Source organism: Leopardus geoffroyi, chromosome D1, assembly GCF_018350155.1.
Source record: "Leopardus geoffroyi isolate Oge1 chromosome D1, O.geoffroyi_Oge1_pat1.0, whole genome shotgun sequence".
Lineage (NCBI taxonomy): Eukaryota > Metazoa > Chordata > Mammalia > Carnivora > Felidae > Leopardus > Leopardus geoffroyi.
This window is the reverse complement of record NC_059329.1, coordinates 96,653,093-96,679,498: the sequence shown is the minus strand read 5'-3', so window position 1 is coordinate 96,679,498 and position 26,406 is coordinate 96,653,093. Positions and strand designations below refer to the sequence as shown.

At 50.4% G+C, this 26,406-nt stretch overlaps 1 protein-coding gene across 2 annotated transcripts; it reads right to left on the bottom strand.

The window, feature by feature from the left end:
* Positions 1-7,564: 7,564 nt before the first annotated feature.
* ACCS (1-aminocyclopropane-1-carboxylate synthase homolog (inactive)) lies at positions 7,565-23,649 on the bottom strand. 2 transcript variants are annotated; one of them, XM_045485038.1, is made up of 16 exons: positions 23,275-23,649; positions 21,940-22,230; positions 20,780-20,839; positions 17,941-18,011; positions 16,724-16,793; positions 16,161-16,227; positions 14,076-14,173; positions 13,468-13,545; positions 12,667-12,767; positions 11,951-12,040; positions 10,372-10,417; positions 10,121-10,262; positions 8,496-8,638; positions 8,228-8,381; positions 7,999-8,092; positions 7,565-7,843 (listed from the first exon to the last, which is right to left on the bottom strand). In XM_045485038.1, the coding sequence occupies exons 2-16, from the start codon at positions 22,228-22,230 to the stop codon at positions 7,813-7,815; spliced, it is 1,536 nt and encodes a 511-aa protein (XP_045340994.1). In that variant the 5' UTR covers positions 23,275-23,649; the 3' UTR covers positions 7,565-7,812. The 2 variants fall into 2 exon arrangements, with proteins under 2 accessions (XP_045340994.1, XP_045340995.1); XM_045485039.1 differs by lacking the exon at positions 23,275-23,649 and adding an exon at positions 23,031-23,235.
* Positions 23,650-26,406: the final 2,757 nt, after the last annotated feature.

Here is a 26,406-nt window from a genome sequence, read left to right as displayed (position 1 = left end):
GCATGCGGGAGCGGCCGGGCCCGCGCCCCCTGCTGGACAGGAGGAGTCAGGGCACCGCTTAGGATGTCTCCCTGGCAGGCACGCGCAGCTCAGGCTCCAACCTGAAACTCTCACGCAAAGACCCGCAGGCTCATAATCAAAGTAACTGCAGGCCCAAATAGCTACGCACCGTGCTTCACTTACAAAACTGACACAGACGTAAACGTCTTATTACAATCAGCACTGGCGAGCGTGCAGATTCCCGGGGGACAATTTGGCAGTATCCATCAAACGTGAAATGCCCGCAACCTTGCCCCTCCAATCCCTCTGTGTGGATTTTACCCCACAGGTATTCTCAACAGCGTTTACCAGAATTACTCATTACAGCATTGTTCCTAAGAATTCCTGAAAACCGGAAACCGGCAAAATAAACTATGAAAAAAGTTATGATTAGAATAGAATCATGTGAGAATGCGTATGGATGTCGGTATAAAATAATCTCGAAGATGTGTTAATATGAAAGCGTGCTCTAAAACGGTGAGCAAGTATGATCCCTTTTCTGTAAAATATATTTACATGCAAAAACAGGAGAGAGAAACTATACATGTAGATGTTTATATTCAAGCGTACGTATAATACTTTTTTTTGGAAGGAATCCAAGAAGCGATGAAGAGTTTGGGGGGGGGGGGGGGTAATTATGAAGGGGGAAAGAGATTGTTTTGTTTTCTGTATTATTTACATGATCTGGCCTCATCCAGGCACAGTAAAACCCGTCATAAGGCATAAGTGGAGTCTAAAAAATTAAATCTAAATGCAGAGTGATGTTACTGAGAGGTTAATGAGATGACCCCATTGAGCTTGTGTAGTTTACAGATAACTGGCGACAGAAGCCAAATCCATTTTAGGCCCAGCTATCCCTTAGCGCCACCTGGTGGAATTTGTCCCTTACAGCTTCAATATTCATGGGAATGTTTCCGAGTCCAGAGACTGGGGCTTCCCGCAGCAACAGTGATTCCGTGGATATTGTGAGTTAATGTCTGCTTGTCACAGATCCAGGGAGACTGGGATGAGAATGTTCTGGAGATGGGAAACCCACATTTTCTTCTCCGCATCCGAGAGAGTATTGCTCTGCTATCCAAGTCCACATCTTCCCCAAACCATAGGAAATTTAGCACAGGTACATACACCCCATTTGATAAATGGAAAGATGGAAAATACTTTTTCTTCTTTGTCTTCCTCTGAATTAAATATATCTATAGTATATATGCTTTTCATTAATCATTATTCGTCCATTAAATGAGGACTTTCTGTGTTAAAGGCCTATGTTAGGCTCAGCCTCTGAGGAACCTGCCTATCTTATTTACTTTTTATAACCCTACACATGTATAGTGCCTGGCACACAGTAAGTGCTCAGTGAATATGAATAAAGGGTGCCCAAGAACTAGGTGGGCCTCAATAGAATAAGACAAGTATACCAGCAAGATTAGCCAAAACTGAGGGTGAAAAGTGGTGTGGGAGAATATACACCAAGTGCTACAGGGCTCAAAAGAGAAAGCAACCCATCCAGTTGCAAAGGTTTGGGAAGCCTTCACCCAAGATTTAATATCTTTGCTGTGAATAGGGCGTTCCAGACAGAGAAAAAGTCATGAGCAAAAACCCAGATGAGAAGGAGGAGGTGTAAAAACGGGAGAAGCCATCAGAACAACCAAGTGTTTTTTTAATCCAGTGTAACTGGAATGATGTGGCTGCATTTCTAGGGGTAGAAACCATGCCAGTGATTGGAGGTAGGAAAGCACAGAAGTTATGATATTAGAAGCCATGCTAAAGCAGCTGGGGATGATAGCAAAGAGTGGGGAATAAAACTATAAGCCAGACCTGAAGCCTCTGGGAAGGTAGAAAAGTTATAGTGGTCAGCAGTTAAAAGAGGAGAGGCTATAGAAAGATGTTGCATTACTCACTTTGAAGGTACAGAAGGAAAGAAAAACAGAGACCGCACCGACCCCCACCTACCCAGAGAGTCAGGAAAAGCAAAGGTGGCAGTTAGAAAAGGGGTGGCTTTCAAGGAAAGTGGCATCATCAGGGGAAAGCAAGGTTACCAGTAGGAAGAATTGCCTGTGTGCAGTTGAATCCCAGATTTACCACTTCCTTTAAATGACAGCAGTTTGCAAGAATGAAGAAAGGTGTCATCTCCAAGGAAAAAGACTCTGTGAAAGAATGGTTCTGTGGTATTTTATGTTGGCTCAGCTTAAACAACACCGGCAGGCAGCCTGGAGAACTAGAAAACACCTATTAAAACCACATCAGATACAATGAACACTCTGTCAGGTGGGTGGCTGGGCTCACAAAAATAGTAAAGAAAATATACAGGAGGCAGAAATGAAGCACAGTGAGAAAAATGAGTGTTAGAGCTACAAAGTTGGGTGTATAAGGTGGGGAGCTGATACCAAGAAGGCCATGTAAAGCTAGGACACTGAGATGGCAGCCTGGAAAATTGACTCAGCATCAGTAACAACAAACCAAAAAACTGTCTTGTCCGGAGAGCGGAAAAAGAAGAGTCTCTGCTGAGAACGTTTAACACCAGGCTTCACAACGATGTGGGGTTTGAATTTATATTACCAGCATGGTCCAGAAAGCTCCAAGCCTAGAGAATAACATGAAGTATCATCAACCCAGATTGGTAGCACCTGAAGAAGGAAATATAAATCCATGCCCACCCCCCCTCCGACCCCCCGCCCAGAGGGTCATGCCTCCACACAGGCTGCCCAGGATGCTGACAGATAAAACCCAAACAAATGTTAAGTTCACAATCCAGAATGAGCACATGAACAAGCCCATCAGAGGAAAGGTGCCTGGGGCACCTGGGTGGCTCAGTTGCTTAAGTGTCTGACTCGATTTTGGTATCCAGGGATAGAGCAGCTGAGAATTTTCCATTATTGGGTGGGATGACTATCTGTAACGGATGGACAGTAAGACTAACAGCAGACTTCTCAAGAAAAACAGGAGTCATAAGATAATGGAAAAAAGGGCCAAGAGAAGCTAGCAGTCCATGTAAATTGTATACCTAGTAAAACCATCTTTGAAGAATACGAGACACAAATAGAAAGAGACAGACACAAATAGAAAGAATTTACCATCAGTGGACCCTTCCTAACAGAATTTCTGAAAGATGTATTTCAGGAAAAGGAATGTTAGAACCAGAAGAAAGTACTGAGATGAAGGATGGATGGCAAACAATGAAACTGATAAACTCATGGGTAAATCAAAACAAATACTGACTAAAGCAACAATAACAAATAGTAACTGTATAAAACTATAAAAATAAAAATGACTGATTTGGAGATTAAAAACTAGAGGTTTACCCCCGTGTTCACTGCAGCATTATTTACAGTAGCCAAGATATGGAAACAACCTACTTGTCCATCAATAGATGAGTGCATAAAGAAAAGGGGATATATACACGTACAATGGAATATTATTCAGCCATAATAATGAATGAAATCTTGCCACGTGTGATACCATGGATGGACCTCAAGGGTATCGTGCTAAATAAGTCAGACAGAGAAAGACAAATACTGGGTGATGTCTCTTATTTGCAGAATCTAAAAACAAAAACAAGGGGCGCCTAGGTAGCTCAGGCCGTTAAGCATCTGACTCTTGATTTTGGCTCAGGTCATGATCTCATAGTTACCGAGTTCAAGCACTGCGTTGGGCCCTGTGCTGATAGTGTGGAGCCTGCTTGGGATTCTCTCTCTCTTCCTCTCTCTCTGACCCTCCCTCGCTCATGCTTATTCTCTCTCTCTCTCTCAAAATAACTAAATAACCATTTTAAAAAATTTAAAGTAGAAGTTCTATTTTGCCTGGTCTTTACCTAAACTGGGGTTGTCATGAATCTCCAAAGCACAGTTTCTGGAGGAAGAAGGAACAAACAGACCACCTAGGCATTAACTAAAATACTAGTCAACAGTGTCACAGGAGATGAAAATAAAGGAGTAAGAGTTAAATGTAAAAGGGCGTTTCCATGCTTAAGAGAAGGGTAAAGAAAATACTAAAAGTATGAATGTTGGGGCGCTTGGCTGGTTCAGTGGGTTAAGCATCTGACTCTTGATTTTGGCTCCCGTCATGATCTCAAGGTTCTTATGTTCCAGCCTCGCATCAGGCTCTGCACTGATATTGTGGACCCTGCTTGGGATTCTCTCTCTCTCCCCCCCTCTCTCTGCCCCTCCCCTGTGTGCATGCACTCTCTAAAATAAATTCTTAAAATAAATAAATAATGGAAGTATGAATGTGAATAATTTCAGAGTATCTGGCAAAGTGCTCACTTGGATAACAAACCCCTACACATTTGAAGCCTGACAAATATCTTTCTTATTTACTTATTTTAATTTTTTTAACATTTATTTATTTTTGAGAGACAAAGCATGAGCGGTGGAGGTAGAAAGATAGAAGGAGAGAGAATCTGAAGCAGGCTCCAGGCTCTGAGCTATCAACACAGAGCCTGATGTGGGGCTCGAACCCATAAACTGTGAGATCATAACCTGAGCCGGAGTCGGATGCTCAACCGACTAAGCCACCCAGGCACCCCTTATTTATTTTTAATGTTTGTTTTTGAAAGAGAGAGAGCAAGCAGGGAAGGGGCAGAGAGAGAAGGGGCCAGAGGATCTGAAGCAGGCTCCACACTGTCAGTGCAGAGCCCAACATGGGGCACGAATCCACAAACCAGGAGATCACGACCTGAGCTGAAGTTGAACACTCAACCGACTGAGTCACCCAGGCGCCCCACAAATATCTTTTTTAAATAAATGAGCGAATAAATGACTGAAACAAAGCAAAAAGGAGGCACCAGAAAACATACTCTCCTCTCTGTCTCTGGAAGCGCTTGGTGAGAGGGTGACGTGCGGAGCTTCTGGGGCCATATTGAGACCGTGAGGAAGGAAGCCCGAATGGGAAACATCAATGTGTTAGGAGAGCAGGGTGGGCAGATGAACAGAACCTGGGCTCCAAGCACCACATTCCCCTGGAATACGGGTGACTGAGGTAAGGCCAGTTGGCCTCCTGGAACAGGAGAGACATGAATGCTGAGGAAGAAAGGGTATCTATCCTTCAAACACCCTGTAGGTATCTGCTACAAGGAGCATGGCGCTTGGAGCTGTCTGGAAGCCATCTTGCCACAACCCAAATGGAGCATGTCTGAAAATGAGGCTACATAGAGGATACGAGAGCGAGCACGAAATCTGATCGCATCATTTGAACTCCTGGCTAGAGGCATGCCTGAAACATCTGCCCTTCCCCTTCCTAGTAAATTCAATAAACCCTCTACCCTTCTGTTTAAATATGAGCTGTGTTCACCATTTTTGTAAACAAGTCTTAAGTAAGAGAGTAACTTAGAAATTCTCATCGATTGAGAAAGGGAAATATATTATTTCCCTATGAAAAACCTTTCTCCCTGTAACTGCCAACAGTAGAGGGTTCTCCCAAAGACTCACAGAAATCCAATCACTTGGTGCCCAAACCTGGGCCTGCATCTCCGGGTTGTGGGGGAAAATGGCTTGAGCTCAGAAAATACATGGTGGATGTTGTTCACCTATCATGTGCCCTCTGTCTTGCCCTTCCCTGAGAGAGAGGCTTGATGCAGGTAACTATTTGGGGAAGTAATCTTAAGGGAATAGTGAAATTGGAATGAGTCCAGGAGAAAAGAGAAAGCCCATCCAGGGGTGTGTTATAGAGCAGGGTACTGTCGTGGGCCCCCCGGGGCTCACTCCCAGCAGGGCTCTTGAAGAAGCCAGGCAGAGTGTCAGAACTGTCTACTGCAGGGAGGGATATTTATCCACCGGTTCCTGCCCCAGCCCCCATTGCTTAAGGATCACCCCAGAAGTGTGAACTCCCTCAGACCTCCCAGTGTACATGTGCCCCAAGTGGCTGTGCCAGAAGGCTGTGCCAGAAAGTGACATTTGGAGCAGCTGAGGTGCCCTTGGGCTAAGCGCACACACGGCTGGCTGGCTGCAGTAAAGAGCAAAGCAGAAAGGTGACTAGGGAGGACTTGAGATGGGTGTAGAACATGCCGGACCCACACTTCACAAAGAGATACACGTGGAACACAGCCCATCAGCACAGCACAGGCCAGCTGGGATTGTAGGCCCCTCTTCCGCCTACTGAAACATTCAGGCCAATTCCCGGTTCAGTCCGCCTCTGATGGGAAGCCAGCTTAGATTCCCTCTGAAGAAGGAGGAGTCATTCTTCTGAGAATTCTAAACTGAATGTATCACCTGGATCCTTCCCTGGGGGACCTTAAGCAATGGCAAGCATCACAACAGAGGCTTTTGAAGGGGATGCAAAGGGCTCTCCATGTGGCCATTCTCATTCTGATCCTCTGTAAACCTGAAGGCTTTCCAGTGACTCAGCAAATCCTAGTACCAATGTTTCCCGGAAGTGGGAATAGACAGGAGCAATACTTAGCCAAAGACACTGAAGAATAATTAAAGGGGGCGACAATGACAACACAAAGCCTGATTCTCAGGCCTGGAGAGAGTCAGAGCATCTTGCTGGAACCTGGTGTGACAGAGTAAAAACAGCACAGGACTTTCAACCAAACCAATCTGACTTTTTGAATCCCGGCTCTGATACTTTTTAGTTACGTGACGTTGGGAACATCATTCCATATCTTTGAGACTCCATTTCCTCATCTCTAAAATGGGGGATCATAACATCAGCTTCCCAGGGTTGTTAAAGTAAGAAATAACGCATAGAAACTGCCAGCACAGTACCTGGCACATGGAACATATTCAAGAAAAGACAGGGAGGGGGCGCCTGGGTGGTGCAGTCGGTTGAGCGTCCGACTTCAGCCAGTTCACGATCTCGCGGTCTGGGAGTTCGAGCCCCGCGTCGGGCTCTGGGCTGATGGCTCAGAGCCTGGTGCCTGTTTCCGATTCTGTGTCTCCCTCTCTCTCTGCCCCTCCCCCGTTCATGCTCTGTCTCTCTCTGTCCCAAAAATAAATAAACGTTGAAAAAAAAAAATGGAAAAAAAAAAAAAAAAAGAAAAGACAGGGAGAAGAAATGAATAAATGAAAGGCAGAAAGATAGAGGACAGCAAATCCTAAACTGAGCACCACGGTTTACAGAAATGAAACACTGATCGCACTGACATTCTTTTAAAACAGAAACAAGGAAAGAGACAGCTTTTCTTATCAGGAGCATAGACACCAGAGAAGGGTCCTCAGCGCAAAGCTTTAAGACCAGTTCAGAAAGCTCATCTGGGCCCTGGACTAAAGCACCCCTGGAGATGGGGTGAGTGGCCCTTTGCATGCGTAGGGTGGAAAGCCTTGGTTCAAGGTCTAGCCCGTATCCCCCCCCCCCCCCCCCCCCCCGCCCCAGTCATGGCTAGATCACTCAGGTTTGAGATCATCAGTGAGGGCAGCTCCCTGCCAGGAAGGAGGAGGGAGAGAAGTTCTTCCTGATCACCAGCACTGGGTCCTCTTCACCACGGCCCAAGCAGAGGCCTGTCCCAGGTCCCAGGTGTACTGTGGGCCCACACATCCTAACGTGGGGAGAACAATCTGAACATACAGAATTAATTCCTTTCACCTAGCAGTTCGGGGATTATCACTCTTGTTTATTTCGGGGGCATATTCTCTCTCATATGTGTTGCTCCTCTAACTTGTTTCCCTGGCAACAAAGAAGAAGGAAGAAAGAAGGTACGCGTTGTTTCGTTCTCACATCCTGGGAGGGGTGGGTCCTAAGGGTTGGGGTTAGCAGCAGTCACGACTCCTCCATTCAGCAAATTACAACCGAGGCTTCTAGTTTCTCCCAGTCTTGTTTAATAGAGGGGGTGGGGCCGAGTCAAAGCACCGCTGGAGGAGTCTCACCGCCACTGAGAGAGGCAAGCAATGGTTCTTCTTCAGGGCCAAGGCCAAGTCAGGTACCCTCCTGGCAAACGGCTCGCCCCCGCCAGTCTTCACAGCCCCAAATGGGTCAGACTGGTGGCGGCTGCCAGGTCCTGCGGTCACCAGGCAACGACCAGCTCACCTGCGCTGGTTCCCTGACTCCTGGCTCTGACAGGAAGCGGGGTCATCTGGCACCTGGGATTTGCCCTCCAGCACCTGCCGGACCCTCTGCATCCCTGGGAAGAAGGGACAGCCGCATTGGCACCGATAGCTGGGCGGCAGGACGCACGAGCTAAGGCTGCTGGAGCCACAGCGGGGACCGGAGGAGGGAAGGCAGACCGAAGGGTGTGTGAGGAGGTGGGATCGCTTACCCAGGCAAAGCCGGTGGGCCTTGTCCGAGAAGACCAAACGGAACCAGCCAGGCTCTTTACACTGGAAGGCTTTGCCGCAGGACAGCAGTACCTTGTTGTCCAAAAAGCGGCGCCAAAGCAGCATTTCCTCCTTAAAGGTGGCCTCCGGCAGGTACTGGGAGGGGGGAAGGGGCTCAGGATGCAAATGGGACAGCCCTGCCCCTCACCTGCTGGAGGGAGGCCTAAACTCCCTCCCAGCCTGCAGCACCAGCCCCGCCACCTGCATTACCTTCCTCAGGTCAACCCAGATGAAGAAGCCTGCCCCACGGCCGAGGAAGGGGATCCCCAGGGCCCGGAGCTCTCCTGCGACATAGGTGTGGGCGGCCTTGAGCCGGGCATGGTTCTCAGGTAGGTACACCTGGTTGATCCAGTCTGGGTACAAAGAGAGGCCAAAACACAAAACTCTCATCAATCCTTCACTCTGTCCCAGGAGTGACAACAAAAAGGCCAGGACCCTTCCTCCAGCTGGATGATGGGGGCGATGGAAATATTCAATATCCAGTACAAAGCATCTGAAATCCAGATACCTGGCCTGACAGCTCCCTGTCCCGCAGACACAAAGTCCCTCAGGATGTGGATCCTACCCGAGGGATGGCCCACTCACAGAGCAATGCTTCCGACTCACAGAGGCTGAGGTTCAGGTCCCAGCCTGTCCGCTGACAACTTGTGGGGCCTTGAGCAACTTCACCCCCCCATCCCCACCTTTTTTTTATTAACTTTCCGTGGTGTCCAGTTTGATGAGTTCTAACACATGTGCAGATTTGTGTAAACCACCCCCCCCCCCACCCAAGCAGGACACCAACAGTTCCCTCGCCCCACAGAACACCCTCATGCTGTTTGTAGTCTCCCCCATGGCCCCACAACCACTGGCCTGTTCTCCGTCACTCTACTTTTGCCTGTTCCAGAACGTCACATAAGTAGAATTACACATCACGTCATCTTTTGAGACTGGCCTCTTTCCCTCAGCACAATGCCTTTGAGCTCAGCCCGCGTTGCCTTGGATTTTATGCCAGAGTTGTATTCCATTGTGCGGATGGGCCACAGTCTGTTCCCCTGTTCATGCCCACAAGGACGTTGCGGGGGGGCGGGTTCCAGTGTGGGGTGATTGTGAACAAAGCAGCTATAAATATTCACGTAGTGGGTTTTGGGTGACCGTAAGGGTAAAGAGCTAGGGGAGGGATCGCTGGGCCATTTGGTAAGCATGTGTTTAACTTCGTAAGCAACGGCCAATTGCTTTGCAAAGTGGCCGCACCTTCCTGCATTCCCAGGGTGGCCCGTGAGAGTTCCAGCTGCTGCACACCCTCGCCGACACTTGATGGTGTCGCTATTTTTTTTTTAATTCTAGCTGCTACAGCAGGTGTATGGTATCTGGTCCTCCTGTCCTCATCTACAAAATACCAGGGAAGATACAGGAATATCTGCTCCTGGATTCAGGGGAGGGACAAATGAGCTGGTGCACTGAGAACATCTAGCAGGGCTCAATAAACGGGGGCAATTACAGACCACCTTTGCTGTCTACACTGAGATGCTCACAGAGAGAGACTTGCCTTAGAACCATTCTCCCTCTGTAGCTTCTACTATTTCTAAGTGCTCACAGCTAATAGTAATGGGTTCACGCTGACCAAGCGCCTCTTTACGCCAGGTGCTATCGCTAATTCACAAGTCACACTAACTGAGGTTTGGGGAGGCAAAGGAAGGTGCCACACAGCCAGGGAGTGCCCGAGTCAGGTCACTGGGGCTTCCAAACGCCACCCTGAATTCTTTTCATGACAGAAGCACCCATGATGCCTGGCCAGTCCCCGACTGACTACAACCTTCCCCCCAGGTCTCAAGTGACGGGGCCCAGGCAGTCACCACGGTCCCGGAGCAGCTGTGCCATCTGGTACTGGACCAAGCCACTGAGGCCGTGATAGCGGCAGAGGGAAGCCACCGCAGTGGCCACGTCCCGGTTCTCTGTGTACAGCGTGCCGAAGCGGAGCCCAGACATCCCGAAGTCCTGCAGGAGAAAGGCACCCGGTGGCCATCCCGCCACACGAGAAGCTGGTTCCACCCACCTCTCTGCCCTCTCACCTCCCCGACACCCCCGAGGCCATACAGGAACCTACCTTGCTGGTCGCCCACATCACATGAGTCCTCTGGGGGTCAGGCAACCTGCAGAGAGCACAGTGTGGGAACATGGGAACACAGATCCACCACAAAGGCTCACACATGTTCGGCTGAACAAATGAGATGGGTGGACGAATTTGGTTCCGATTCTTGTGTGAAGCTCCGGCCTCATCTCTTGAATCAGCAATTCCTACACATCCTTTAGAGCAAGAGTCGGCAGACATAGCCTGCAGGCTAAACCCAGCCCACTGCCTGTTTCCGTAAATAAAGCTTTACTGGAACACAGCCATGCTTCTTCGTGTGCATACCGTCGATGATTGCATTCATGCTGTATGGCAGCTGAGGGAGAGACCGTATGGCCTATAAAGCCTTAAATATTTGCCATCTGATCCAAAAAACATTTGCCAATCCCCGATCTGGAGCAGAGCTCGAGTTCTACTTCCTCAAACACACTTCTCTGACCACCTCCCCGTAGGCGGGGCCAATGGAGGACCCTAAGTAGATCCCCTCACAGCTCCCCAGACTTCTCCGTCTTAGCACTTCTCACGGCCACAATCAAAGCACTGTGTATTTAGCTGCTTACGTTTTCCTGGCTACAAATAGAAGTTCCACCCAAGAGGGGCCTATGCCTTTCCTGCTCACTGTTGTATCCCAGCGCCTGGCACAATGTCTGGCACAGAGTAGATGGCAAGTCACTGTTTCTCTGTGTCTCACTTTCCTAACCCATAAACAAACAGAAGCGACAACCGTCTACCTGGCCTCATGAGGACTAGCCGAGAGAACCAATGGAAAGGACTTCACAGGGTCAACAGGTCTGAACAAGTATCAGGAACCGTTAGAATCTCTGAATGTCGGATTTGCAGACTTTACAGATGATCTGGTCTAAGAGTCTCCAGAGCTGTTTTAGCCACAAATGTTTGGCTTATACCAAATCCAGTGAAAGAGCCCAAACAGCGGGAAGTGCTTGGCACGTGCCTGGGGCTGCAGAAGGATTTGCTGAGTGACCAACTGAGGGAGGGAATGCGTGAGTGAGGGAGTAAGTGAATGAGTGAGTCAGTGAACAAGTGAGGGAGTGAGGGAACAAACAACTGAGGGAGGGAGTGAGGGAGAGAGGGAGGGAGTGGAGTGAGGGAGGGAGTAAGTGAATGAGGGAGTAAGTGAATGAGAGAGTGAGTGAATGAGTGAGGGAGTGAACGACTGAGTAAATGAATGAATGAATGAAAGGATAAATGAATGGGTAAGTGAGTGAGTGAATGGATAAAGCTAGAGCTACTCTGGAAAACAGCAAAGAAGGCCAGTTCCCACCCTCGCAGCACCACCCTCCCCACCCCCCCCCCCCCAGGAATCCTATGGCCCGGCCCCTCCTTGGGGCTCTACAGAAACCCCACAGAACAATGTGAAAACCCATGATGCAGCCTGGCTTCCCATGTTCTCCTTAGGGGATCTGAGGACGGCGGGATTAGCTGGACGTGAGAGGAAATGAACTTGGGCCACATCCTGAGGGCCGAGCCACAAGGGGCCAGGGCACCGTGGGGGACTGGGGGGCTGGCAGAGTCAGATTTGGTGGGGCAGCCTCACCCTTCCAGGCTTAGGACGCTGTGGTACCCCGCCAACTTCTCAAACACGGACAGCATGTAGACCTCATCCACCATCACGTGCAGCTTGTGCCTGGAGGAGAGAGCTTGGTTTGCAGGCCAAATAGGTTCCCCGGGGTGGGGGAAGCAATGAATCAGAAATCCAAGGGGACCACAGTCTGGCCCAGGGTTACCAAACTTTCTTCCAGAGACAGCCTTCTTGTGCCTGTTTCTTCAAACAGGAAGCCGCACACACAAAGCAGACGGCAGTGGGGCTTTCGAAGCACCGTCTGGGAGAGGCGGAGAGGCCGAGAGGCCGTGGGCACCTCCACGAAGGCCACGAGTAAGTGCAACACAGTTACGTACAGACAAACCCAGATTCGAGTCTGGCTCCACTCTGTGCTCAGCAAACGGGGGATAATGACAGTGTGATAATAGGGTGACTGGGAGGATTACAGGAGACACAGCACATGAAGTGCTTAGCAGGGTGCCTGGCCCCTAGAGCCTATACACTGAATGACAGCTGTTGTTGTAACAAGAGAGAAAGAAAGAGAAGCGGCATCCCACGAATCCCTGCTTCCCCACCCCACTGGGGGGGAAGGACCAAAGCGGGTGGCAGCCCACAGTGGAGGGAACAGGGTAGAAGGGCCTGTACCAAAGCCTGCGTCAGTTTCCTGACCTGCCGGCACGTTTTGTGGGGGGGACTGCAAGGTGCCTCACCTCTTGGCAAATTCCAAGTAGTCCCGCAGCTCTCCTGGGGAGTAGATGTCACCCAGAGGGTTCTGGGGGTTGATGAGGATGAGGCCTTTGACCTTCACACCCTGAAACCATCAGCGGGGCAGGAAACCCTCAGCTCTTCCTGAAGGCCAGAGCCACACGGCCCCACTAGATGGGGCTGGTTGCTGGGCAGGCTCCCAGGGAAACGTGATGGGAATGTGTTCACCACCCAACGTGGAGTGAACAAGGGCAGAGAATTAATGTCGGTAGCATGGGGTCAACCAGGAAAGGAAACAAGGCAGAGAACAAAGCCCAGAGGCAAATATGCCCAAAGGGTAAAGGTTGCCTTTGTTGGTAGAATAACGGGTGGGGATTTTCACTTTTGGAATTCCTACATGTACAGCGTTAATGACCTCGGACTAGAAAGGAACCACAGGAGTAGTACTTGTCTCTGCCTTTCTTCAGGAGGTCCCCTCAAGGCAAGAGGAGAATCATGTCCTCAAATCATCAGGGAGACTGCTCAACTACAGACGGCTAGGTTCCACACCTGACCACAAAATCAAAATAGGGTGGTAGAGGCGGGGGTGTTAATCAAGTTCCCTGGTTGACTCTTTGTACACAGAGGTCTCAGGGTCTTCCTCCAGTGAAAAGACCCTCCTTGGGCAGGCTCCTACTTGACCCCCCGACGCCCCATCCCCATCAGGGAGTGCCAACCCACTCCCAGGATGAGATCAGCCACAGGAAGTCTGTTGTCCTGCTTAGACCCACCCACTCCCAGCCTTGGGTTTGATATGACCTCCAGACCTCAAAATTAGCTCTTTGTAGGGCCATCTCCAGCTTCTCCACTGTGAGCTGGAAGGGGCGTGTGTCCAGCCCAGTGACCTAGACAAAGATGGAGAAAAGCCACCAGCCAAATTCAGGGATCCCCTAAACCTGAACTTCTGGGGCCTCTCCAACCCTTGTCATCTCTGGCCTCCCCAAAGCAGTTTCTGAAAAAAAAACACAGATAGGCTCACTCTCCTCATTGCCACCAACCCCCACCCCATCACATCAGGGACACTTCATCACTCTTAGTTAGGAAGAGGCCCGAGAGATACTCTGATTGGGGTCCAAGAACTTTCATGTTGAGATCTTCTCTGCCCCATCCTCACCCCACCATTTTGATGTAGTCTCCCTGGGGCTGCCCTTGGCTTCTACATTGACCCCAGAGCTCTCAAAACCAGGACTTGGAGAACCCCTGGGGAACCCAGGTATGGACAGTCATGGGCAACAGAAGGCTCCACTTCCTTGCAGCCATAACCCCAAAGCCCTCAGCATGGACTTCTTCCCATGTCCACCCTCAAATTCATAGAGAGAAAAGTCTTCATCTATAGGAAGGCGTGGGTCCTGCCTGGGGTCCCAGGAGCTCTTACCTCACTGTCCAGATAGACACAGACCAGTCGGACGCCGCCATAGAGATAGACGTGCTGTGTGATGGCTCCATAGTAAGGGGCAGGGATCAGGAACGCCTCTGAGGGCAGGAGTGGGCCAGGGTCTGTCACTCTCTGGCCCGAATGCCCCAATCCCCCCATCCACGGGCTCCACACCTCTCCCAGACTTCCACGTCCTCAGGGGAACAGTGGAGGCACACTGTGTCTCTCAACTCTCAAGCTCTCATACTGGATCCACTGAGATCAGTCCCTTTGCTGATAATCAATAACCAACATTTACTCAATACTTACTACATGCTGGGAACTGTGTTAAACATGCACTTGCGTGTTAGCTCATTTGGTCCTCGCTATCACTCTGTAATGTCAGTAACTTTACTGATGAGCAAACTGAACCTCAGAGGATCCCTCTAAAGCACTCAATGTGCTGGGTCACTCCAAGAAGACAGGGATCCACTGAGTTGAAGCTGCAGGGTGATCTGGGCTGGACAAATGGACACACTTGAGAGCAGACAGAACTGCCCAGAGATAGAGTGGGTTCGGGAGGAGTGGATTTTCCCCCTCTGGGCACATTGGAACCAAAGGCTGAGATGGCATGCTGGGGAGGGGATATCATCCAGAAGACCCCAGCTGTGGATGGGGGCGGGGGGTGGTTGGTGATGACCGCCAAGGTCTATCGTAATGCAGAGCAAAGGCATTCCTCCAGTTCTGGGGAGGACACATGGTCAGGCCGCCTTCCCCTCCCCCCGCCTGCCCCACTCGCAGCTCTGGGAGGGACAGCCTTCGTCCTACATGTTCCCTACCCCAGCCGCGGGGAGTGGACGGGAGGTAAACAAGGCACCCAAGCGAGCCCATCCACTGGCTGGCCAGAAGCCCATCACGTGCTCTCTCTCATGACTTTGCTCTAGGAAGCACAGACGCTCATCAGATGAGAATGAGCACCTGGACAGAAAGGTCACGTGCAGTGGGAGCTGGGGCAGCTACACTGGGCCATGCGGGAGCTGAGAAAGATCCGGAGAGAGGCTCGCATATAAAAAGGGGAGGAAGAGGAACTATATACCCCAATGAGAGATGGAGAGTGTGACACCAATCCTGTTCTTGACTGTTCTAGAATGGGTAGGAAATTACCTATTATACCCTTGCAATGAATCTTCTTTTTGTGGTTCGAATCCTGGTTACGAGCTCTGTGTGTGTGTGAATTTGACAGGTTACTTAACCCCCTGTGCCTTCATGTTCTCATCTGTGAAATGGGGCTGACACAGAACCTACCTCCGAGGGAGGTACTGAGGATTAAATGACGGACTAGGTGTAAAGCCTTAGGCCAGTGCCTGCAACATGGTATGTGGTCAGTAATTGTTACCAGTATAATCACTACCAGTTAAGCTATGGTGAGTAGGTCTGGTCTCTCTATTCTGGCGACAATAACCCCTGACCGTGACCCGTTCTCAATCTGACTTTGGCTCCTGTTTCAGACACTGCTGGTGGCCTACTCAACAGCCACTCCAACTTTCTTGCGAAGAGAGCATCAGATTTCCCAGATATGGCCAGCAATAAGTCCGAGGAAGGTGGGAGGGAAGGAAAGATGGCCTTTCCCCAGCCCCTGAGGATAAACCATGTTTGGCTTAAGCCAACCGTGGTTCTTAATCCCGTTTTTCAGGGACTGCTTCAGGAACGGGTTTGAGAGTCAGTTCTGGCCAGTAAGACATAAGGGGAGCCCTGCTGGGACTCTTTTGGGAAAGTCCTGCACCCTCCCAATAAAAAAGACACAGGCAAGGCACCACCTCATCCCTTCCATCCTGCCTTAGGACACACTGTCATGTAAGGAGGCCATAGCATCACACGACAGGAAAAACCAAAGTCATGGCAGAGAGAAGCCCAGAACCCTGGCATCAATTGACCCCCCCTGAAACTGCCAACATCCAGTATCTTGTCAAAGTGCTAATTTTCCCCCTGCCATCTAGCGGTCTACTATGGCCCAAAGCATTCCGGTGTAGCCTGCAAAGACAGGCGGCTGTGGACACGGCAGGCGGAGGGCAGCCCCCAGTGTTGAGCAGCCCACAGTTTACTTACCCCCCACCTCACACAGCACTGTGGCCAGAGCAGAGAAGAGAGAGGCACAGCCGTTCAGAACCACCACCTGAGGGTGACACATCCACACAAGAAAGATGAATAACCTGTGCAAGTGGAAGCAAGGACCTATGGCTGTATCCAGGCTGGCAGAGAGGGACGGCCAGGCCCCACCTCGGGGCCCTCTGGGGCTCTGCCACAGCACAGTCACCAGAGGCAGCCACAGGCCCCGCCTGACTAACAGCCAGGCGCATTTGTGTGGCTTATTCTTTGGTCGATGCTCTGGATCAACAGAGCAAGGAAGAGGGAGCTGGTTGCTTAGAGGGTCTTGCCCAAAGGTGTCGAGGCAACAAGGAACCACAGAACCAAGTGGAGCAGAAGTTACATCCCAGTTATATCCTAAATATCTAGGGTGAGGAGGAAAGGGGGAGGGGGTATTCCTAATTCCACCTGGAAACAAGTCAAAACTGAGTGAAAGGCAGATCCCAGCCCTACCTTACCCCTGGCCAGTCAAAAATGGGGGGAGGTGGACAGAAGAGCAGAAGGCAGAGGAAGGGGCTACTCACATTCTCTGGTTTCAGGGGTGCAGGGCTCTTGCAGTAGAAAGAGAGGAATCTGGCCACTTCCTCCCGGAGGCTAAAGTTTGGACAGAGAGACGGACACTTGTCAGAGGGTCCCCAACCCACAGTCCATCCCAAAGGTCCCTTGGTGAATCTTCAGATAGCTGCCATTATCCTTCTCCACTTTCTCACGAGGGCAGTGAGGCCAGTGCTGTCTCCACATCTCGGGGCCCCCCACTCCACCACCACCCACAGGCATAAAAACCTGCCTTCTCTGTAGTTCTAGGACCCCCAACCCACCTGATCAGCTGGATTGGGTAGGATCCAGGGGTAGGGGAGGGGAGGAATATCAAAAGTAACACTCTATCTGCATGTAAATCTAGCAGATAATAATGTTATAACAATAACTGTCATCATAGTTACTGTTGCTAACAGTTATTGAGCATTTACATGATGCAGGAGTTACTTGGGGGAATTTTACTCATTTAATCTTCATGACAACTCTATGATGCTATTACTATTATTCCCATTCTACAGACAAAGAAACGGAGGCTTGAAGGAAATCAGTCGCTTGCTGGTAAGCGGCAGACTCCACACTCATGCCAGTGGCCTGTCTCCAGGACCCACCATCCTAATTACTAGAAGAACATGCACTTTGGAATCCAGTCCTGCTTGGCCGCTAAGTCCTTAGAACAGCAGGTGGCCCCTAGCAAGTGCTCAACGAGGACAAACTCCAATTAGTATTGGGTACCACCTCCCATCTTTCCAGGAGGAAAATGCCTTAGCCAGCCCCCCTTCGCCCCCAGTGCTAGTTCTGGTTCCTCTAAGACTACCGAGAAAGCAGGGACAAAGACCCCATGCCTGAAGGCCCTCCCCACGCCTCAGACCCAGGGAAGCCAAGCTGGGAGCTCCTGAGCTGGGCTGGGACTGGCAGAGGTACGAGTTCCCTGCAGACGCTCCAGGAGACCACGCGATCGCCAGGTCCCCAGGACCGGCCCTCCGCCTGCCCCACTCACCTTTGGGCGGGCTAGTTGTTGTGGGGGCTACCCTCGGCATCGTACGAGGCTTGGCCGCATCTCTTGTCTCTACCTGATAAATGCCAGTGACAGCCCCCCCCCCCCCCACCCAGTGATGACCACTAAAAATGTCTCCAGATGTCCTTTGTCCCCTGGGGAGCAAAACCAGCCCAGACTGAGAACCACTGGCTCGTGGCAACTACTTACAACAGATGTCCCCTCCAGTCAGGGTACTGCAGCAGAGATGGCTCCACCCGCAGCATGTCGCTCTGACTCAGCTGGGGACAGAGGGAAGAGCGGGACTGAGGGCCACGCGTCCTCAGGGTGACCGCCAGCACTTGACCCGCATCCACACAGCACCAGGGCCGTTAAAGCCTGGGCTCGGTCTGCTCATCAGAGAAACTGTGACACAGCACAGGCACAGCATTCTCCTGCCCGTTCTGCAGATGAGGAAACTGAGGCTCAAAAAAGTGAGGTGACTCAGCCAAGGTCACAGAGCTAGCAAGTGGCAGAGCTGAGACAAAACCCAGAATGTCTGCCTTCTAATCCAGTGCTCTTTATACAACACTGCCATCTAAAAAACCCAGATGGGTGGATCTGTGGAGGCTGTGACAGGAGATCGCGCTACTCAGCTTCTCCCTGGGGTGACAGAAGGGGTCCCAGAATCGGGTGCCATCACTTCGGTGTTGGCTCCAACTTCTGGAGGGACTCGGCCTGCAGGCTCTGCTCAACATTACACTCCAGAAAGTGTGGCTGTGTCTAGACCATCCCCACCATGACCAGGTGCTGGGTTAGGAACTCCCAGGGCATCACATACACAATGTCAAGGAAAGGTAGGGGTCTTGGGGGGAGGACCCGAAGAAAAAGGGCAATCAGCCCCTTGTATATAACTCCAGCCTCTTCCCTCTCCCTGATCCCATAGAGCTGGCTGTCCAGTATGGAGTCCGCCAGCCACAGCTGCCTACAGACCACGCGGAATGTGGCTGGCCTCAATGGAGACACGCTGGATTTTGAAGTCTTGATACGAAAACAGTATGCAATGGGGCGCCTGGGTGGCTCAGTCGGTTAAGCGTCCGACTTCAGCCAGGTCATGATCTCGCGGTCCGTGAGTTCGAGTCCCGCGTCGGGCTCTGTGCTGACAGCTCAGAGCCTGGAGCCTGTTTCCGATTCTGTGTCTCCCTCTCTCTCTGCCCCTCCCCCGTTCATGCTCTGTCTCTCTCTGTCCCAAAAAATAAATAAAAACGTTGGAAAAAAAATAAAAAAATAAATTCTTAGAAAAAAAAAAAAAAAAAAAAATTTAAGGGGCGCCTGGGTGGCGCAGTCGGTTAAGCGTCCGACTTCAGCCAGGTCACGATCTCGCGGTCCGGGAGTTCGAGCCCCGCGTCAGGCTCTGGGCTGATGGCTCAGAGCCTGGAGCCTGTTTCCGATTCTGTGTCTCCCTCTCTCTCTGCCCCTCCCCCGTTCATACTCTGTCTCTCTCTGTCCCAAAAATAAATAAACGTTGAAAAAAAAAAATTAAAAAAAAAATTAAAAAAAAAACAGTATGCAAAATATTCTCATTTTTTTCTATTGATTACATGTTGAAATGGCCCTGTTTTTGAATATAATGGGCTAAATATGTTATTAAGATGAATCTGCCAGTTTCTTTTTACTTATCTAATAGAAAAGTTTCAATTATATACGTGGCTCACATTTTATTTGTTTTGGACAGTGCAGCGGGGACCTGGCGTCAGGGAGAACGCGCCTTTTGAACCCATTCCCTACATTCCTCTTCCCTTAGGTGTTGGATTTGTCACCTCTGGAAAGAAGTTCTTTTGGGTTAGACGTCACTCTCTCTACAGTCCCCAACTCTGACTCCGTGGCCTTGGGAGACACATTTCCCAGGTATTTCCAGCGGTTTGCTAGAGAGGGCTCATACCAGCTCAAGAAATCTGCTTAATTAAGTTTCCAGGAATTTTACAAGCTGTGTTAAAAAAAAAAAAAAGTCATTTAAAAAAATTAAATTATATAACTCTATAAATAAGTAAAGTGCATTAAAAACCAAGGTAATAGGGGCGCCTGGGTGGCGCAGTCGGTTAAGCGTCCGACTTCAGCCAGGTCACGATCTCGCGGTCCGTGAGTTCGAGCCCCGCGTCGGGCTCTGGGCTGATGGCTCAGAGCCTGGAGCCTGTTTCCGATTCTGTGTCTCCCTCTCTCTCTGCCCCTCCCCCGTTCATGCTCTGTCTCTATCTCAAAAATAAATAAACGTTGAAAAAAAAAAAATTAAAAAAAAAAACAAGGTAATAACTCAAACATCACCGTTTCTGGTTATGTTACTACATTTTTTTTTTAATTTTTTTTTTAACGTTTATTTATTTTTGAGACACAGAGAGACAGAGCATGAACGGGGGAGGGTCAGAGAGAGAGGGAGACACAGAATCCGAAATAGGCTCCAGGCTCTGAGCTGCCAGCACAGAGCCCGACGCGGGGCTCAAACTCACGGACCGCGAGATCATGACCTGAGCTGAAGTCGGACGTTTAACCGACTGAGCCACTCAGGCGCCCCTATGTTACTACATTTTTATGTGTGCCCTCGAGGTTACTTCCATCTATGTGTCTAGACAGTGGGGACACTACCTCATGGGTGCCTCTAACACCGCTTTTCCCAAGTTGTCTGCAGGGATGTCACATCCGTACCTTGAAACCAGCCACGGTGGGAGTATTTACACTATGGGAATTGGCAAAAGCCACAAATCAGAGTCCTCCTTACCCCAGAGCCAGGTGTTAAATACTGACCTCACCTTGCTGAGTGCTCCCCACTCAGAGTAGATCCCAGCCAGCAGGAGGCACCAAGTATGGGGAGGAGGTCTTCAAGAAGCAGGGTCAGAACAGGGAAGTGACTTGCCCAAGATCACAGAGAAAGTTGCCCCCAAGGCAGATGTGGAACCCGGGTTTCCTGACCTCAGGTGAGCAGCAGGCTCTTGTCAGGGAAGCATTCGGGGGAAGTCCAAGAGAGGACAGTTCCCTGGGAACTGGTGATACCACCCAGAGGAGCACTGGGACTTACCCGCCTGGACAGCAGGTCAAAGCAGAGTTTGTTCTCGCTGGTGCCCATGTTAATGATGCCCTGGAGACAGAGATACAGAGGCAGGGTCAACAGAGCCGAGGGGTCCCAAAAGAAGGCCCGAGGAGCATAGGGAGGCAGCAAAGCAAAGCCAGAGTGAACCTGCCCTTCCAAACACCCTTCCTTGCCCTTGTTCGAGCCCTACCTTCACTCAGCTCCCTGGTTCCGTCTTCCCATTTCTAAAGCTCCATTCAAATGCCATCTCCTCCAGGAAGCCCCCCCACCCAGAACCCCATCTAGAAAGGATCTTCTGTTGGGGGAAGGATCCACTTCCAGACTCGTTCACACGGTTGTTGGCAGGCCTCAGTCCCTCGCCACACGGGATTCCCCACAGCACTGCCTCGGGAAAGGGCAGCTGGCTTCCCCCAGGGCAGGCCGTCCGAGAGAGAGGACGAGACACCGTGAATACCCAAGAGGGAAGCCACAGACTTTATGACCGATTCTTGCAGGATGTGACACCCCCATATTCTGTTCATTAGAAGCCTTGAGTGTGCGCTGGACCTAGTGCCCTGCCCCTGATTAGATGCTTAACAAAGATTATTACAGGATTATTTGTGACAGCTCTCTGCCCTCTGAAGGTATTATCAGAAACAGGTTAATTGGGACAGAGAATAGTAATAATGGCAGTTACCATGTACTGGATGCTCTATTCAGTAGTGCTGTGCTAGTAACATACCTCATATTTAATTGTGACTCTGCTATAGAACAGACATCGTCATCTCAACTTAGAGGGGAACTGACGTTCGAAGAAATTAAATAAATTATTTCAAGAATACACAACCCCTAAGTGAGACGGCTGTAGCCTGACCTCTAGTTGTGTCCCAGCTCTCAAGTTGCATGGTCGATGGGCTGTGGTCAGAATCCACAGGGGAGCTCTCCATGATTCTTGAATTCCTCCCTCACAAATTAGGGTCCCCTCAATCATTAACGGGCCGTTTTCTGATCCAGACAACGAACCGGGGACTCTCTGAGCTACAGCAGAAGCCTTCTTGGAGGTCAGAGGACTGTAACTCCAACCTGACAAGAGCAAGCTGGGCGCCTGCCTAGTGGTCAAGGTCGGGTATCCCACCTTGGGTTCCAGCAGGAACAGGGATTTCACTCACACTGGGGTTCTTATCCTCATCGTACTCGTCCATGTGGTAGGCCCGGTAGCCCTCCTCAGCTGAGTCCCAGAACCATTTAATGATGCTTCCTCTAGAGGACAGGTGGGAGCTGTCAGAGGACGCTGTGGCAGTAGGATCACCCACTCCACAGAACTCTGGCAGCTTCCAGTCTGGTTTTCTAGAGCATTCTCTTTCCAGACCATCCCCATGGTTACTGTCCAGGTCCTGTGTGGAGGCTGGGCCTGGACAGGTGGTAGGTGCCTTGGATTCCTTCTGAGGCAGAGTGAACATCTGCAAAAAAGACAAAAGCATTTCAAAGCGCTGAGCGCGCCTGTTCGAGGGCTTTTCGTAGCAGGGGAAATGAACTGGGAGTCGAGATCCTTCCCATTCTCCATCTGCCCCTTCCTTTACATTTATACATTCCCCGCTTCCTGTGTCCCTTACTGGTTGTAACCATGTGGGCAAAGCCTTCAACAAGTAAATTCTGTTAAGGATCTATTCAGTGTCAGGGGTTGTACTTGACTCTAACGTACAGCTTATGGGAGTTCACTCTGCAGCCTAAGGATCACCAACGTTCCTTTTCTATCCTTGCTGACCTCGATTTCCAAAAATCAGGTTAAAATTTTCTGACTTAAAGCAGAAGGAGCCTGGGGGCACCTGAGTGGCTCAGTCTGTTAAGTGTCCGACTCTTGATTTGGCTCAGGTCATGATCTCAGGGTTGGTGGGTTCCGGGCCGACAGTGTGGAGCCTGCTTGGGATTCTCTGTCTCCCTCTCTCTCTGCCCCCCCCCCCAAGTAAATAATAAACTTAAACAACAACAAAAAAAGGCAGAAAGACTGGGGAGTCCCAGGGGTCTTGTGGTGGTTGACGACAGCTGGGGTAAAGGACAGATTATTTGGTGGTCTGGAGCGGATGATGGGTGGGGACTAAAGGAAGGACGCCTGGGGGTCTCCCGCGTGTAGGCAGGCACCTGGGCAGAGCTCCAGGGGCCGGTCTTCACACCAGAGGGAGGGAAGCGCATGTGCCAGGGAGGGCAGTCACCTCCTGCCAGCGGGTGTGAGCTCCTCCACTTTGTAAGGCAGTTTCCTCACCTGCCGAGCAGGGCAGCAGCGAGGCTAGAAGCAGATAAAGCGCTTAGAACAAAGCCTGGCTCATGGCTGCAGTTCAGTGAAGTGTTATTACAGCTCCTCGCAGTCTCCCAGTCCTGAAGCCAGCCCGCACGCCAAGTGACGGGTGACGGCCAGCGGCCGTGAACCCCAGGGGGCTCCCGCGGTTAAACATTGCTCCACGCAGCGCCTCCCCTCCCCAAGTGGCCGGGCTCTGCCGGGCGCTCACCTCGCTCCCCGCGACAGCGCAGGCCGGCGGACGGGCGGCGCGGGCGGAGGCCGAGCGGGAGCGCAGGGCCGCGGCTCCGGCCGTCGCGCCACCGGGCCTCCGCGTTGCGCCAGGGGCGGACGCCGCGGTGGGACGGCCGAGGCCTGGGCGGGCGGCGGAGCCTCGCGAGACGAGACGGCGGAGCTTCCGGGACGAGGACGCTTGAGCCGGCGCGGGGCTGCGAGACGGAGGCGTGGACGCCTGCGGACGATCCCCGAGCCCGCGTGGAGGGCTGCCCTGCAAGGCGGGACCGCAGCCCCAGAGCCGCGCTGGGGAGGCGGGCGCTGACGCGGCGGAGCCGTGCGCCCCGGGGCCTCTTCCTCCGCCCGGACCCGCCCTCCGGCGCCCGGCTTCCGTGTAGCGGGCGCACCCGGACCCCCTCCCCGCCCCCGCCCCTCCCGGTGCCGACCCCCGCCGGGGCGCGGCCGAAGCAGAGACGCCCTTCCCTCTGCCTCTCGGCCTCAGTTTCCCGATTTTGAAGCAGTTAGAGTCACGGAGGTTACTTGGCAGATGTCTGCCTGTTTGCACCCGTGGAACAGCCTTTCTAGGTTAAGGTGAGGCCATCCTCAAAACGTCCTTCCCCTGTGAGAGTTTGGTTTACGGGCGTTACATGGAATATTTGTTGAACTCCGCCGTGGACCCTAGACGTTCCGGTGCTTGGGCAGTGAGTGAAGCTACCTAGGCCTCAGCCTGCGCAGAGCCTTGAGTAGGAAAAATCTTTCTCATGAAATCGGCAGGCTAACTCAACACAAGTATGGCTGGAAAGACTGAGCTGTCTTCTGCCCACTCCACCTCTGGTCTTCTCTTTGGCCTTGCCACTACCCTTGTGACCTTAAGCAGTTCTCCTGACTTTTCGGTCCTCTGTGTTATGTTCTGTAAAACAAGCCAGTTCTCCCCATTTAAGTCATATTCTGTTTAATTCTGATAAGTACTCTTATCGAATGCCTGTTTTGTGCCAGATCTCTGCAAAGTACTGGAGTACAATGATGAGCAAAACTAACAGTGGGCCTGCGTGGTTGATTGGGAAGGCAGACATACAAATATGACGACTATTAAGAAAGAGGTTACCCAGTGCCATGGAAGCATGCAGCAGGGAGATTCACTGCCAACCCCGGCACATGCGTTGGCCCCACATAGGAAGCCCTACACACGCATAAAATTGCTATGAACACTTAGGAAGTGATGGCTGAGTTCTGAAGGCTAAGTCCTAGCTAGATAGTGAGAGGGTGGAATGGTGGAAGCAGATGGAAGTGTTTGATAGGGCCTTGAAGGTCAGGGTCAACGTGGAACATTAATAAACGGGAAGAAATCTAACATGGCTGGAGCTTGCGGGGTTGGGGGTGAAAGGTTGGAGATAGAGGCAGGGCTCAGGTCATGAGTCCTTGTAAACCAACCATGATAAGAACTGTGAACTTTTCACTGAGAGCATTGCTCTATACCAAACAATTTCTTTTAAATCAAAAGCTATAACCAAGAAGCCAAAAAAAGGTAATAAAAAATAATCCTAAATAATGCTTAATTAATCTGAAAAAAGACAGGCAGGAAGGAAAAAATGAACAAAGAGCATATGGCACAATAGAAAACAGCAAGATAGCTGACTGAAATCCAACCATATCAATAATCACATTAAAATGTAATCATGAAGGACCAATTAAAAGATCATCAGACTGGACAAAGCAGCAAGGTTCAAGTATATGGTAATTGCAAGAGACATGTTAAATAAAAAGACAAAAGGTTAAAAGTAGAATCGGAAAAAGTATATACCATGCCAATAATAAGAGGATGGCAATTATCCAAAAACCAGAAAACAAACGTTGGCAAGGAGAAATTGGAACGCTTGCGCACTTTGGGTGGGAGTGTGAAATGGTGCAGCCACTGTGGACAATACGGAGATTCCTCAAAAAATTAAAAATAGAAGTAAATCTGGCCCAGTAATTCCGCTTCTGGGTATGTTTTCAAAAGAATTGAAAGCATATTCTTGAAGAGATATTTGTACGCCCGTGTTTGCAGCAGCATTATTCACAATAGCCAAAATGTGGAAATTTTCCTTTCAGAAAAATAAGGAACACTTCCAAAAACATTTAAGAGGTCAGTATTACTCTGATACCAAGACCAACAATGCAATACTAAAAAGAAAATTATAGCACAATATTCCTCACGAAAATAGATGCAAAATTCTTAATACTGAACCAAATCCAACAATATATAAATCGAGGATGCATTATGACTGTGCGGGCCTTATTGCAGGAATAGGACCTTGGCTTAATATTTTAAAAAAAATTTTTTTTTAATTTTTTTCTTTAATGTTTTTATTTATTTTTGAGACAGAGAGAGACAGAGTATGAGCAGGGGAGGAGCAGAGAGAGAGGGAGACACAGAATCCAAAGCAGGCTCCAGGCTCTGAGCTGTCAGCACAGAGCCTGACACGGGGTTCAAACCCACGGACCGTGAGATCATGACCTGAGCCGAAGTCGGATGCTTACCCGACTGAGCCACCCAGGTGCCCCCCCAAAATTTTTTTAATGTTTATTTATTTTTGAGAAAGAGAGAGAGAGACAAAGCATGGGCAGGGGAGGGGCAGAAAGAGAGAGGGAGACACAGAATCCGGAGCAGGCTCCAGGCTCTGAGCCGTCAGCACAGAGCCTGACGTGGGGCTCGAACTCACAAACCACAAGATCATGACCTGAGCCAAAGTCAGACACTTAACCGACTGAGCCACCCAGGCACCCCATCGTTTAAAAAATTTAATGTAGTTGGCCACATTAATAATTAAAAGAATTGTATCTTCTCTAGAGGTATAAAACATGACAAAAATTGACCCCTCATTCATGGAAAAACTCTCAGCAACTAGGAATCAAAGGAACTCTTATCTGGGAAAGGATAGTATAAAAAATACTTACAGTGACATTGTACTTAAGACTAAGAGTGGGGCGCCTGGGCGGCTCAGTCAGTTGGGCGTCCGACTTCGGCTCAGGTCATGATCTCCTGGTTCATGAGTTTGAGCCCTGTATTGGGCTCTGTGCTGACAGCTCAGAGCCTGGAGCCAGCTTCATATTCTGTCTGTCTGTCTCTCTCTCTCTCTCTCGCTCTCAA

What these genes read in the sequence shown, in the direction of transcription:
- ACCS (XM_045485038.1), bottom strand. Translation starts at nt 22,230, where the DNA reads ATGTTCACTCTGCCTCAGAAGGAATCCAAGGCACCTACCACCTGTCCA. An exon ending in GACTGGAGGGGACATCTGTT is followed by an intron (nt 16,794 to 17,940) that starts GTAAGTAGTTGC and finishes TCCAAACTTTAG; the next exon opens with CCTCCGGGAGGAAGTGGCCA. An exon ending in CACCCCTGAAACCAGAGAAT is followed by an intron (nt 16,228 to 16,723) that starts GTGAGTAGCCCC and finishes TGTCACCCTCAG; the next exon opens with GTGGTGGTTCTGAACGGCTG.